The sequence below is a fragment of the Mixophyes fleayi genome, chromosome 4, assembly GCF_038048845.1.
Source record: "Mixophyes fleayi isolate aMixFle1 chromosome 4, aMixFle1.hap1, whole genome shotgun sequence".
Taxonomy (NCBI): domain Eukaryota; kingdom Metazoa; phylum Chordata; class Amphibia; order Anura; family Limnodynastidae; genus Mixophyes; species Mixophyes fleayi.
The window spans coordinates 155,210,574-155,224,463 of NC_134405.1; the positions used below are offsets into that span (position 1 = coordinate 155,210,574).

The following is a 13,890-nucleotide window of genomic DNA, read 5'->3' on the forward strand; positions in this document are numbered from 1 at the left end:
TAAATGAGTGACGTTGGAAGGATTGCTTTAATCATTACTACAGTTTGTGCTGCCCTAAACCATTATACGTGAATTTGTCTCATTTTAGTAATCACAACAAGGCACATGCATCATTAGCTATCACCCTTCCTCCGTAAATGTTCGCTCTACATGGGTGGTTAACACATATGAGACCATTTGTATGGGGCTCATCTAGTAGGATGCTCTAGGTCTCTCCAATCATAGATCCATTTGGGGGAAAAAATATCTGATTGTAATTTTAATTGTAATAATAATAATTGTAATAATAATAATAATAATAATAGCAACAATTAAAGGTAACTGTGCTTGTGTGCTTAAGTTAACAGAAGAATTGCAAGTGCACACATGTGGACTGCTATACACCAGGGGAAGAAAAACGTCATGTTGCACTGAAAACCAGCTGCATTGCTATATAATAGCACACTAAGATACATAGGCATCATGTGTAATACATGACATGCCTTTGTAATGAGAATCAAAACAAGCACAAGGAACTATTGAATACAAAATATTTCAACTTGGGAATGAAAAAAATAATAAACAAAACTGAGCTTGATACAGAAATAGTTTAGACATAATTTTTGTTTTTCATAATAACATCAGCTGCATCCCATGGACCCACCTGCAAGGATAAGGGGCAGCCAAGGATATTTGTACAGTGGGAAGGAAAGTAAAAGGAGGTTTGTCTGCCAGAGGAAATGGATGTGGACAGTATGCAATAAACAGAAACGATTTTCACTTATAAACAGGAATGATTTACAGATGAAATCTCCTGTTCTTGGATATAATGATCCTCAATATGTGAGGCGAGCGACTGCAGCCACATACACGTGTGATTTCTTTATCAAATAACAAGAAAATATAGTTGTTTCCTACTCCATTCATGTATGTATATATATATATATATATATATATATATATACACATACATATTGTACAGTATAGCAGCCGGAGCAAGCACTACTACATGGGCACACAAATACTATGGTCGGGTTTGTGAACGCTTATGCTGATGTCACTTTCTTTCTGATTGAGAATGGCTACTATATTACTACGAAGTTTGTTGAGAGGATTTAAATTCCCCCAATATTAGTTGAAACAATAATAAATTAATTTCCATGGCACTGAGACACTGCTTTTCACAAGGCTACTGTACCTAATGAGACATTTGGCCCTGACTATGTCTGCTATCAAATTATAAATTCATGCACTGGATCCAGGGGTGATTTCCCTGGAGCTTGTGTTGTGTTGACTTCCTGGTCTTTCTTTATTTCTACATTCACAATCCGATGTAATAGGGGATTAACTGGGAAGAAACTTGAAACTTGTTACATTAGAAAATCACAGCTAGATCAGTTTGTCCAGTGGATTTATCCTTATTTTGTTGCAACAATTTGTACAATTAAAATAAATTAAAACATGTAAACAAATCATGACCATATTGTTTCACAGACAAGAAAGTGACTCAAATCTTGTAAACTGAGACATGTGATTAGATTTGTCCTGTGCATTATGCACTGTATATCTACATAAAAGATTAAATTGGAAGATGAACACTAAATGTTCATGATATAATATTTTCTATGATCATTTAGATATTTAGGGGGGTATTCAATTGTTCCTCCGGGCGCCGCCGGAACGAGCGCGTTAAAACTATTACCGTTTATGCGGTAAACTTGCGCGTAAAAACCGTTAATATGGTAGTTTACTCGCTGAATTTCATCTCGCAGGGAGCTGCGAGATGAAACTCAGCGAGTAATTACCGTATAAACGGTAATAGTTTTAACGCGCTCGTTCTGGCGGCGCCCGGAGGAACAATTGAATACCCCCCTTAATATGATTTTTTTTTTTTTCACAAATTCATGTGGTCTAATATGTATATATATATATATATATATATGTATATATATATACACACACAAGTTAACCCGTGCATGATACTCATGCATTCTTGTCAAATCAAGCTACTTATGGTGTTAAAAAGGTTCTTGTCATGCATTTGGGCCTAGCCCAGACCTCCTCAGGGGAAGAGCGTTACTTCCCGACGCAAGCGCCCTTTTTTAACGTGGTTTTGTCCACATGTCACCACCTCATCATTTTTCTCCATGACCTTATCCTTCATCTTCATCACCACATCCTTCATCAAGCTACTTAAGGTGTTAAAAACTCCCCACTGTCACCCCCGGCAACCACCAAGCACTCCCAACTGTCACTTCTCCTTCAAGAAACATATAGGTCAGTGTATAACTCTGTTTTCCACACACGCCACTAGGCATTTATATAGTAGATATATATATATATATATATATATATATATATATATATTCCAATATGTTGACTTCTTATACAACATTGCTCTGCCATATATTAATGACTAAAGCAGTCATTGGAACGTAATGGAGCGGTTCACCTTAAGGTGACTTTAAAGCAGTTGTCCACTTTTGGACAATACATTCATAATAAATCCTGTCTGCCATGTATACAAGTTACCGGGGGTTTTCTGTGACCTGTATCAGAGACACAGCTCACTACTTACTTGTTTTGAGCACACTGCAGTGACTGCACGAGCAAAGACATCCTTGGAAACACTATGGACAGATGGAGTTTTCAAGCAGCAAGAGTCACATTGAGAACAAGTTTTCTAATTGAAGGTAATTTACAAAGCTGAAAAAATGCAAGCCTGTAGCACAAATGAGTTTTGTGAAATCATGAGCCAGATACTTATATATACCGGAATCGCATAGATACAGTATATGTGTCAAGACAGAAGTGACTGGGGTGCAACTTCTGATGGAAGGAGCTGGGCGGACTTGTGTCTTCATAAAATTAAATGCAGTCCAGGCACACTCATGCACTTATTACTGATGGATAAATGGCTGACACTAGTACATTAGATTGTACTTGTAAAAGTGCAAGGCATGAAAAACATTTTGAACTATAATGTGTACATCAGTTTCCCCTAACCTCTGCAACTCAATTGCTGTCTCTATTGGTTCAGTTCAGACAGAGGAAAATCTATTCAGAACGTATAAAATACAAGGAGACCAAACTTAGTGGAAACTCCACTGCTATTCTTCATAGATATAGATATATATATATATCACCTAAATATGTGTTATTATTATTCATTTATACATGAGCAGAATACACTATTCAAGAATGATGGATAAAATACATATAGTATTCAATACTCTCAATATCATACTAATATTATGTGAACTCAATGTTCTTGTCTAAGTTACAGATTTCATTGCTTTGTCCTTTGTAAATTTCCTACAGAAAATATTCCACACCATGTGTAAAATAAAACATTAACACTTTTTCTGGAGTTCACATCTGTCTGGTAAGTCTCCATTCATTTCTTAGTCTAGCCTTCCTACAGTAAGGACTTATTCTTCCTGCCCACCCAGTTTATGTATGTGAAAGGAATGTCATTTCAGTGAAGCTTGACAAAGAACTGTGACTGCCCAGGATACGCAAACTGGGAAACAAGCAATGTCAGAGCATCACCTTACTAGAAGCAGAGGGCTTCAGCCTATTGGTTCACTGAGAACTAGTGACATCGCTGAGGCGTGCTGAAAGGCTAATTTTGAGTCTCTTTCTAACAGTATATAAATTACATATGAAGTCAAAGTGCAAAAAACATCAAAATGTTATACGCAATCTGTGCTATACAAAGACTTAGCATCACTCAGTAAAGGATATAATATAAATCTTTACATACATGGGCAAGTATAGAAAATAGTTTAATATTTACACCTAGACTAGTTTACATTTTAATCTATAGATTCTCATGAATATAACATTAATTTTACAAATTAATCTTGTTTGCAAAGTTCTAGTTACCTGTACAAGAAGTTCTAACTTCCTGTCATCTAGGAGGTGAACTTGACATCGCCGCCCCTCCGTCATCTGTAAAAAAGAAAAAATACCTGGTTATCAATCTGTCAGCTGGATGCAAATATAGGTGTTCATCAAGCTGCAATCATGGTCATTACCACTATTATTAGTAACAAAACAAAGGCTTGTATGTGCAACTCAGCCTAAACCCCTTATGTATTCATAACTGAACTAATAATGCAAGTGTATCGTAAATTAAATATATCTAAGTTACTGTAGTGCATCAATAACTTCACTAAAATAATGCAACAAATCAATGGAGCAATAATGATTAATATATATGTTTTAACATTTCTACCCAATGCTTAGATATTCACAGTTTGAACACCATGCACTATTAGAAGTAACTTTCTCCTAATCAGTTACCCTAGGTGATGAAGTCAAAGCACACTGAGCATAAGACTAAGGCAAGCCCCAACCTGAATATATTTAACCAGAAAATGTTAACTCATGATAAAACACTGACAAGAAAAATTACTATCTTATGGGAAGTGATGGTGCTTAATAACATATCATCAAAAAATCTCCCAATTTATGCTCAAATTGTATTAATGATAATTTTCTTCAATTTACATGGAAAATATGTTGGTGCTATCAATAAATGTAATAATTATAGTAATAATAACTGGGTAAGCAGAACTGCTTGTTTTGCTTTATATTTATAAAACATACTTTGTAAATCAACTCAAACACTTGAGTCTACCTTCCTGAGCGAAACATAACATTGCTAATACTACATCCACATAGTGTCACCACCAGTATCAACACTGATCAGGTACCCACACAAATACATACAATGTATGTATATATATATATATATATATATATATATATACACACACACATACTGTGCAGTTTGCTGAATTTGTTTCAATTCCCTGCTTATAATAAAATGAGGCATGAAAAATAAATGAGAGCTCTTGCATAAGTCAGTTGTTATCCCATGGGTAAGTCATTCTGGGAAAGAATTGCTTTCTGTTTGTACAGTATATGTCTGCCTGATTAGAAAATATGTGGGCACTGCAATCTATTATTAAAAATAATGCTTTATATTGTATATATTGCAGGCCACTGAGCTGTCCCCTCGTGTTTTAATGGCACAATAATATGCCTTAAAATCACTTCCGGTCAGCTTTCCACTGGAAAACAAAATAATTTTCAGACGTTATTAGAGTAACGAACAACTTCTTATCTTAAAACCAAAGATGGCCCTATCCTATGTCATGGTATGGTCAATTAGTCAAAGGGTTGTCAAAGAAATAAATTAAATATATTAATCCAAGACGTATAACTGCAAATTGTAAACATACTGATCGACAGTTACTAACATTGCTCAAAAGTGCAAGAAACCAATCAGGAAGTGCTTCCATTGTCTAACCTGCACTGGTCAAATACAAACTAAATGCTGATTAGTGTTTATGGTTTTAATGCAATTTGCATATTTCAGTAATTCTTGTAAAAAGCTCTTGTTTTATGTTATAACATGAACAATATACAGTCCAATACACATTATACTGTGCAGTGTAGATCTTCAAATATATATAAACTCACAAACTGACAATATTAAACAGTTTTTTAGATAAACGTAGGCCATTCACACAGTAGTGCAGGGTTTCCCAAACCCAGTCCTCAGGGCTCCCCAACAGTGCAGGTTTTCCATATCTCCTTGCTGGAGCACAGGTGTAATCATTACTGACTGACACATTGTAACAGATCCACAGGTGGTCCTAATTATGTCACATGTGATCCGGAAAACCTGCACTGTTGGGCAGCCCTGAGGACTGGGTTTGGGAAACCTTGCAGTAGTGTTTAACCTAGAGATGTTCACTGACCCCTGTGTTTTGGTTTTGGTTCTGGATTAACTCCGTGTTTTGGTTTTGGTAAAACCGCCCTTGTGTGTTTTGGTTTTGGTTTTGGATCCCTATTTTTTTTCTCTAAAAATCCCTATTTTTTCTCTAAAATCACATAATTTGGCTCTTTTTTGTTCCTACGTTATTATTAACCTCCATAACATTAATTTTCAATCATTTCCAGCCAATTTTTGTCAAGTGACAAGAACACTGCTACCCCTCCTGTTTCTGTATGAGCAATGGCACTGGAGACTGGAGAGTGACAAGAACATTGCTACCCATGTTTCTGTGTGAGCAATGGCACTGGATCTACTGGGGAGGGAGGTACTTATGGAACCCAAAACCCACAAGATCCGGCAACGCAACAATGACATTTTGCCTTGATTCAGATCTGAGGGATGCGCGAAAGTACAGAGCCGGCTCGCGAGCCTACTCAAATGGGCTTGGTTTTCTCTAGTTTAATAAACACTGCACCTGGCAAAGCAGGCAAATGTGTGTAAAAATAAAACCCATTTTGTTCTACCCATTTGCGCTTATACTTGTTTCTGTATGTGTTTCTGTTGCAGCACATCTTTATGGATGCTTCTTGCTTCATTTCAGTGTGCAAAAACCATCCCTGCGCACAGCAAAAGTTTATTGATCTCTATGTAAATGCATTGTGTATATACCCACAGGGCCGCCAAGAGGAATCTCAGGCCCTGAATTGCGCCTCTTCTTCACCCCGCTAACAGGCTACGTAAGGAGCCTTGGCATGTCAGACTTTTGTACCTGCCCAACCCCTCTCTCGACACCCATGAAAATCCACTAAGGGTTCACACTAGACTAAACAGCATTGTGGCCCATTCATTGTGAGCTACATTGAAATTAATGGGCCAGTAACATGAATGTAGCTCCCCAGCTTTTTTCATAATCAATAGGGTTTCAATGAATCTCTATTAAGGTGTGATCAAAGAAGGGAGACCCTAGGACTCCACTCACTCTCAGCAAATCACATTGCAGCTAGCGTACTAAAACGCTTGTAATTGGCTAAGTTTAGGAAAGTCCAAGCCAATTCAGTTCACTGACATTCTGCGTCAAGGTTCTGAGCAGTTTGCAACTTGCTTCGTGATTTTTCTTTTTAATTTCCTGTGGATTACGGACAGAATTAATGTGGATTACAGAGTAAGAACATTTCACTAAGATTACAATAACATCCCATTGGACTACAAGAAGAACATCACCTGGGAATGCATGTAACGAACATGTTTTTTTTTTATCAATAAATTAGTGAACAAGGATATGGGAAATTTTTAAAGCAATACAAGTTTATTTAATTTGTCTCAGTGTTTTATTATTTACATTTTATTAATATTTAGTATAACAGAATGTGGTCTTATGCATCCCTTTTATTACTCTGGAACTTCTGAGGTGGATAAACTGCTATTTTAGGGGTCTCAGTTTTACTTAACACCCAGGTACACACAGCCCAGGAGGGACAAGAAGATGGTAGTCTTTAGAGGAGGAGGATCAGGCTGTTTTTTTTTGTGATTTCCCACTATAGAGGCTCCAGCCCCTCACTGACCAGCCTGGACTATCTCCGTAGGGACCCCTGCTGGGAATTTCTCCTATTAATAGTGGGAATGACCTCAGGTTGTTTTTTACTATAGCAGTGGACCTCATGCTCATTGTTTTAGTGGGAACCAGCCAAGTCTAGCACTGGGGCTGATTAGGGTAATAGTGAAGGGGTTATGCTCAAAATTCTTTTTTTCTGGACTTTCACTTTAATAACCCATTTGTTTCAATGATGTTTCTACGTGTGTCACATATGCTGGAAACCTCACTGAAATGAATGGAAAATGTTCCTGGATGCATTCTCCAATGTATGCAAATGCATACAGTGCATATCAACCACAAGTATGCATCTATATATATATACGGTATGCACAAATACAAAACATTTATATGCATTTTTACATGTGGTTCACAATTCTAGCAAATAATCGGTGTTATTTTGACCTCTTTGATTTAAGCCTTATACCCAAATTGTGTTAATTTTGTGTAAGGTACAAGCATTTTTAATGCTAATATAACACATGTCAAAGGATTTGATCCCATACCCATTTGTGTATTTACTTGCTTCCGGGTAGGCTAGAGGAATATTAAAACCTCCTGTTTCATTACAGAAACATGTAAAAAATAACACAGAATGGCACATTTATAAATGTATCTAAAACACATGTCAACGGCATATGAACGCTAGTAAAAATTAGTACTGGACAGATCCATATTTGATTCTTATTTAAACTTGTGATCAAAGATAATTGTATAGTTTGAACAGCTTTGATAGGTGTTAAACACATTAAAATAGAACCAGTAGTGTTCATAATAACACACTGCAAGTAAAAACACAAACTGATATGGTCTCACTGGGAATAATGATTTTTAGTTTTACATCCATTTGCATGCATTTAACTTGTATTAAAAACGCTTGTTAAACGCATAATTCTAACACCAGTGGGTAAGTATCCTAAGTAATGCGAGTAATTGTGTAATAGTTCACCAGCAGAATCTGGCTGTCAATTAGGAGTAACATTGACTTTCATGGTCAAGTCTGTTTTACAGCTGAAGACAATTAAACCTAATCTATCACAAGACAGCTCTGTTTGGCAGTAATAACAAAATGTATTTTTACAACAAACAATTCAGAGTGACAAAATGAATGTAGTCAATTACTGCTAGTAGGTCCTCTGCTGTCCAAGTATTTAATTTAATCTTTTAAAAATATGGTGGTGGCTTTGTCTGGTACCACTTTAGGAAGACCACAACTTTTCTGTTTTTTTTTCTCATAAAATACTAGTTGATTTAGCTCATTTATGTCTTATATTATTCATGAGAGCTCAGGGACACCAAAACTGTCTTTATTGCACATGGCACTTTTTTGTGATTGAATCTGTTTATGACAGTGGTCGAAAAGCGCCTAGAAATGCATTTTCACGCAGAAGTGCAAATGGTAGGTGCAAAATGTGTCCTAATAAAAGCACAGGGCAAAACATAATCTCCTCCCACAAAGCAGACATTGAGGGATATTGTCAGACATGGCAGAATTTTTTTTACTGGACTTAAATGTAAAGTTATTTATTTTTATATTTATATTATTATTATTTTTCAAATACATTAACAAGTATCTCATGTGTTACAGAATTTAAGGGTAAACAAAGCTAAATGGCACACTACAGCACAATTAATGTTTATAAATACAATTTTCATGGCATGATAACATGGTCTTAACATTTGAAAATAAGGTGTAAATAAACAACTTTAAAAGTTGATCACTGTTTCACCCCCTTAGAAAAAAAAATCCTCATTGAAATACAATTTACAATGACAATTCAAGTGCCAACCTTAAGAGCTTGCAATTCTGCTGCCTTCATTGCTTCACAAGATACAGAATTACTTTCATAGTTTGGTCAAATGCCAATGAAGAGTTGCTGATGACATAACTAATTACAACTACCCACATCCAATGTAGACAGCTGACCAGCAGCCAGAGGTGGATCTAGCTAGCTGTGGTCCTCGGAGCTGGGAGGCGGAGAGGAGGGAACTGGCACCCCCAACCCTCTGCATCTGCCATGCAGCGGGCCCCATTATCTCCATGGGCCCCAGGGCACCGCACCTGCTGCACCAATGCTAGTTCCGCCACTATCAGCAGCGCTGATGAACATCTGATCAGGTTCAATCAACTGTGTATCGTGACTGCCTGATATTCCTGTTGCATATGATTGCTAATTGGACACAGATTCCGTAGTCTGGTGATTAGGTTGAGCGACTGGATAGGAGCCAAGACACACATCTGCCCACGTGTGGGTAGGTTCAGCAAAGAGCTTGTGTTCTGTTGAAAATGAAGCTTTCCTAATTGGAATGGAGCCTGCATGTACTATCGTGCACAAGAAATGCAATAAGATAACATGCTTAAGGAAGGGCTGGGACTTTTGCTGGTTCTCACCTCTACAACTGCAAAAGGATTTCTCCCACATGTAAACCTAGAAGTGTAACACTTCCAGCTTAGGCGACGAGACATCTTACAGTAGCAGGAATGTAAAGAGTATTTGCTTTTTAAACATGTAGGATCCCAGTGTGACTTTTAGCCAGTAGCAAAGGAACCAAAGACATACAAAATAAAAGTGGATGGTGTAATTCATATTTGCAATCACAGTTCAATAAAATTGTGCAGGACATGCCTTATAAGTCAATACAGATAACCATGTCACATGTTTCCCATGTAGATACAAAATAGAGGAAAAGACTGCGCTAGAAACCCACAAGTATAATAATGCAAGTAAAGTTCTGTAGATTATAATTAAATCTAATATAGTATATCATACATAAAATCCATAGCAAATATCAATCACAATATGTTTCTAAATAAAAAATCATTATTAAAAATGAATGATCTATCAAAACACATAAATAAACCAATGGAATAAAATCCATTAATCAATATTGTACAGAATTATTAGTGAAAAAAATTGATTTACCTATCTGTCCTTATAGTGTCACTATAAGTGTGTGAATAATTTTACAAGGATATAAATAGGGCAATCCTTCGTGGACAAGATATTTGTGTTGTAAAAGGAAGTCTTGACTCTTTATTTATGCTCTCAACTAACAGAGAGTATGATGATGTCAAATTTAATAGTTCTAAATTGGACAAATGCAGGTTCCAATGTTTGTACACAATAGGACACGTTGTCCATAAAATAAGTAATAACCAGCAAGGTGATCTATGTCGGCGTGTTGTGTATACAGATAGTTGATACGGTTAGCAGATATAATCAAGTCTATATGTTGAAAAACTAAATGGGCATTTGGTAGTAATTACCCGACCTTCCTGTATCGGTAGGTGTTTCACACGTACTGTTACCCTCAACCTGCTGGTTTCTTAAAAGCCTAAAAAAATTTTATGAGGCTTCTCCGCATCAGGATTACAAACATACAGCAGCACAGTGGCAGAGTGGTTAGCACTTCTGCCTTACAGCACTGGGGTCATGAGTTAAATTCCTGACCATGGCCTTATCTGTGTGGAGTTTGTATGTTCTCCCTGTGTTTGTGTGGGTTTCCTCTGGGTGCTCCGGTTTCCTCCCACACTCCAAAAACATACTGGTAGGCTAATTAGCTGTTAACAATTTGACCCTAGTCTGTGTGTCTGTCTGTGTGAGTGTGTATGTTAGGGAATTTAGACTGTAAGCTCCAATGGGGCAGGTACTGATGTGAATGAGTTCTCTGTACAGCGCTGTGGAATCAGTGGCGCTATATAAATGAATGGTAATAATAATAATAATACAGCAGTCAAGAGCCGATCAGTGTATGTGTAGGATTCGCTCTGTCTCCGGCGGTCATACAAAGTTTGCATCAATGGATTAAATAAAATGGAATAGTAATCACTTAGTATCTATTACAATAAATGACTTATAATCACTATATAGCCTCTACTGAATCTAAATAAATAACAGATATTATCTAAGTGAGATATTTACAATGTCTGATTAGACATAATCTCAAATATTTCTAAATTTATCCGAAATCTAGGTCCAAACATTCATTCAGGCCATCAGGTTGCATCGTTTCATATATCTGTCTCCCCCTCTTTCCGTTAAAGCAATAGTTTCCAACCCAAATCATTCTATTCCTGAAGAGTCACCATTATGTTTCTCAGTAAAATGTCTCAGTATGCTGTGATTCATTTTCTTATGAATAATATTACGTGTAGATGTCTGTAGGCAATGATCTAAGTCAGCATGCCCCAACTGAGTTTCTCCAGTCATAGATGGTTTATTAAAAAGTCAGAGTGACTGTTATATGCAGATGTGCCATCATACGTGCAATATTCTACTGATCTACAACTTCTCTTTAAATACAAACAATTAGATAGTTATAAGCTCTTCGCATAAAACAAGTCACCAGCCTGACAGAGTTCTCTCTAGAGTAAGCGTGCCACAGCCAGGATGTCATCTTTCTGTAGAAATATAAGCCCAAGATAAGATTGCAGCAATATATCTATACAGAGCATGTATGGTGTATCAATAAGCGTGACAGGCTTATTATGTTACATTAGATAAAGTATGACTAGTGTGTCTGTGTGTAGACTGTCACCATCACTGTCCTTGTGTGGTTATCAGGTCTAGTGTCTGGCAAATAACTAGAATTCTAGCTACATGTTTGTAATACTAACATGGAAATCTGCATTAATATGAGTCTAGTTTAACATAGCTTGTGCTCAATGCATGGAAGGACATGGCCCCAAACAAGTAATATGCACAAAATAGGCATTTCAACTACAGATTCATTTTATTTTACATAATAAACAAATATAATGCAGCATCTTCTTGTGATAACTATAGTGAGAGCACTCAGTGTTTACATCATCATTATCATCATCAACATTTATTTATATAGCGCCAGCAGATTCCATAGCGCTTTACAATTGGGAACAAACAGTAATAAAACGATACTGGATAATACATACAGAGAGGTAAGAGGGTCCTGCTCACAAGCTTACAATCAATGGGACAATGGTTACTTACACAAGGGTAAGTACTACATCATATTGAATATTTGTCCAGCTAGACTGCAAAGATTACAAAGTATTTAGTGGGCTGTAGGCTCAGCCACACAGCTATGTTGGTCAGAGGGTTGTTGTCTTGCGTTAGCTATGTAGAGGGTATACATGGCGGCATATGACTGTCCCTTTTTATTCCCCCCACCCCCCCCCCCCCCCCGAGTCTTATTTTGCATAAATTAATGCTCAGAAGGAAATCCCTGCATTCTAAAAGCCCTTCCTAATTACACAGTGAAGAAGCCATGTACTCACACCCCACTGGGATCTGCGAGCCCCTGTTCTGCCAACCCACATTCTTTAACACAAATATAATTTGACATAGAACAAATATATATATATTTTTTTTCAATATTTGTTTTCCCTATTTAAGACTAGTAAAATGATAGAGATACTAACCATGATTCCTGAGATACAGCCCACCACATTTTAAATTCAGTGAATCTGTTTTCCTAAGTTAATTTACCCAATTAGATAGGTGACACCAGGGGGTCATTTTCAAGGGGTAGTGCAGGACTGACAACCCAGTACCAGTCCACAAAACTGCTCAACAGACTATTAAAGTCCATCTCATTACCATGTTTATTTATTTTATTTATTAATTAACAGTTATTTATGTAACACCAACACATTATGCAGGTTCTATTTAACTCATTTCCATCAACATAGAAGAGTGAAATTATTATGTAGTAAAATTTCATATTATTAAGAAACAAATGCTGCCTGTCTCTGCTCACATGAGTGCGTCCGCACTGAGTACACAGTTCTGTTGAGTTCTGTGCTGAGCAGAGGCTATCTGTTAGTACAGCACAGGGATGCCTCTATTGTTTGCTCTGGATTTAGAAAGTTAAATTAAAAGTGCTGCCCTGTGGTTTTTTTTTTTTACTAGATCCATCTGATGGCAGATTGTACAATCAAGTCACAGTTAAACATTTCAATTTAATGGAAAGGTATACGGTAAAAATAATTATGTCTGCTGCAGAATTGGAGCTCATTGCGTTTATTTTATAAAATATCATATTTTGCACTACATCCCCTCTAACTAGAAAGCAGGAAAGACAGCTTAAAAAAACAACCTTAAGGTACTGTTGGAGAACAAGACCTGTTGAAGGTACCGAGCACTGGAGTTGAGAATCTCTAGTCTGAAGCAATGTTTATTTTTGGCACAATATTCTGGAAATTACAGAAGCAATAGATTGAAGTTACCTATCCACTAGTTTGTGGTGCTGAATGTTTGTATTATATTAGATAGTGCTACTGTTTTAAATGTACTTTCTCAGGAGTGACCACAGTTTAGCTTACATTTTAAAATATCTTATATCTGCCACGATGCATTAGTCACTGTACTTAAAAATTAAAACAAAAAACTGTTCTGAAAAACACAGATGGGATTTCCTGGATGGGGTGTATGAACACATTCAAAGAAATCCGGACTACACATCCGTCCATACATGAAATATTTGATTGTGTCTCTCACTATGATTCAGCACTTAGGAATGTGATTCATATACATGTGACCTCTGAAAC

The 13,890-nt window shown here is 36.7% G+C and overlaps 1 protein-coding gene across 7 annotated transcripts in view; it reads right to left on the minus strand.

Annotated features, from left to right (window-relative positions):
• Positions 1–13,890, minus strand: part of FRMD4A (FERM domain containing 4A) — a 361,665-nt gene that overhangs the window by 145,180 nt on the left and 202,595 nt on the right. For all 7 annotated transcript variants that reach the window (XM_075208671.1, XM_075208669.1, XM_075208670.1 and 4 more), the window contains exon 2: positions 3,868–3,933. In XM_075208671.1, the coding sequence (XP_075064772.1) occupies positions 3,868–3,933 (66 nt within the window). The remainder of the gene's footprint in view (positions 1–3,867; positions 3,934–13,890) is intronic.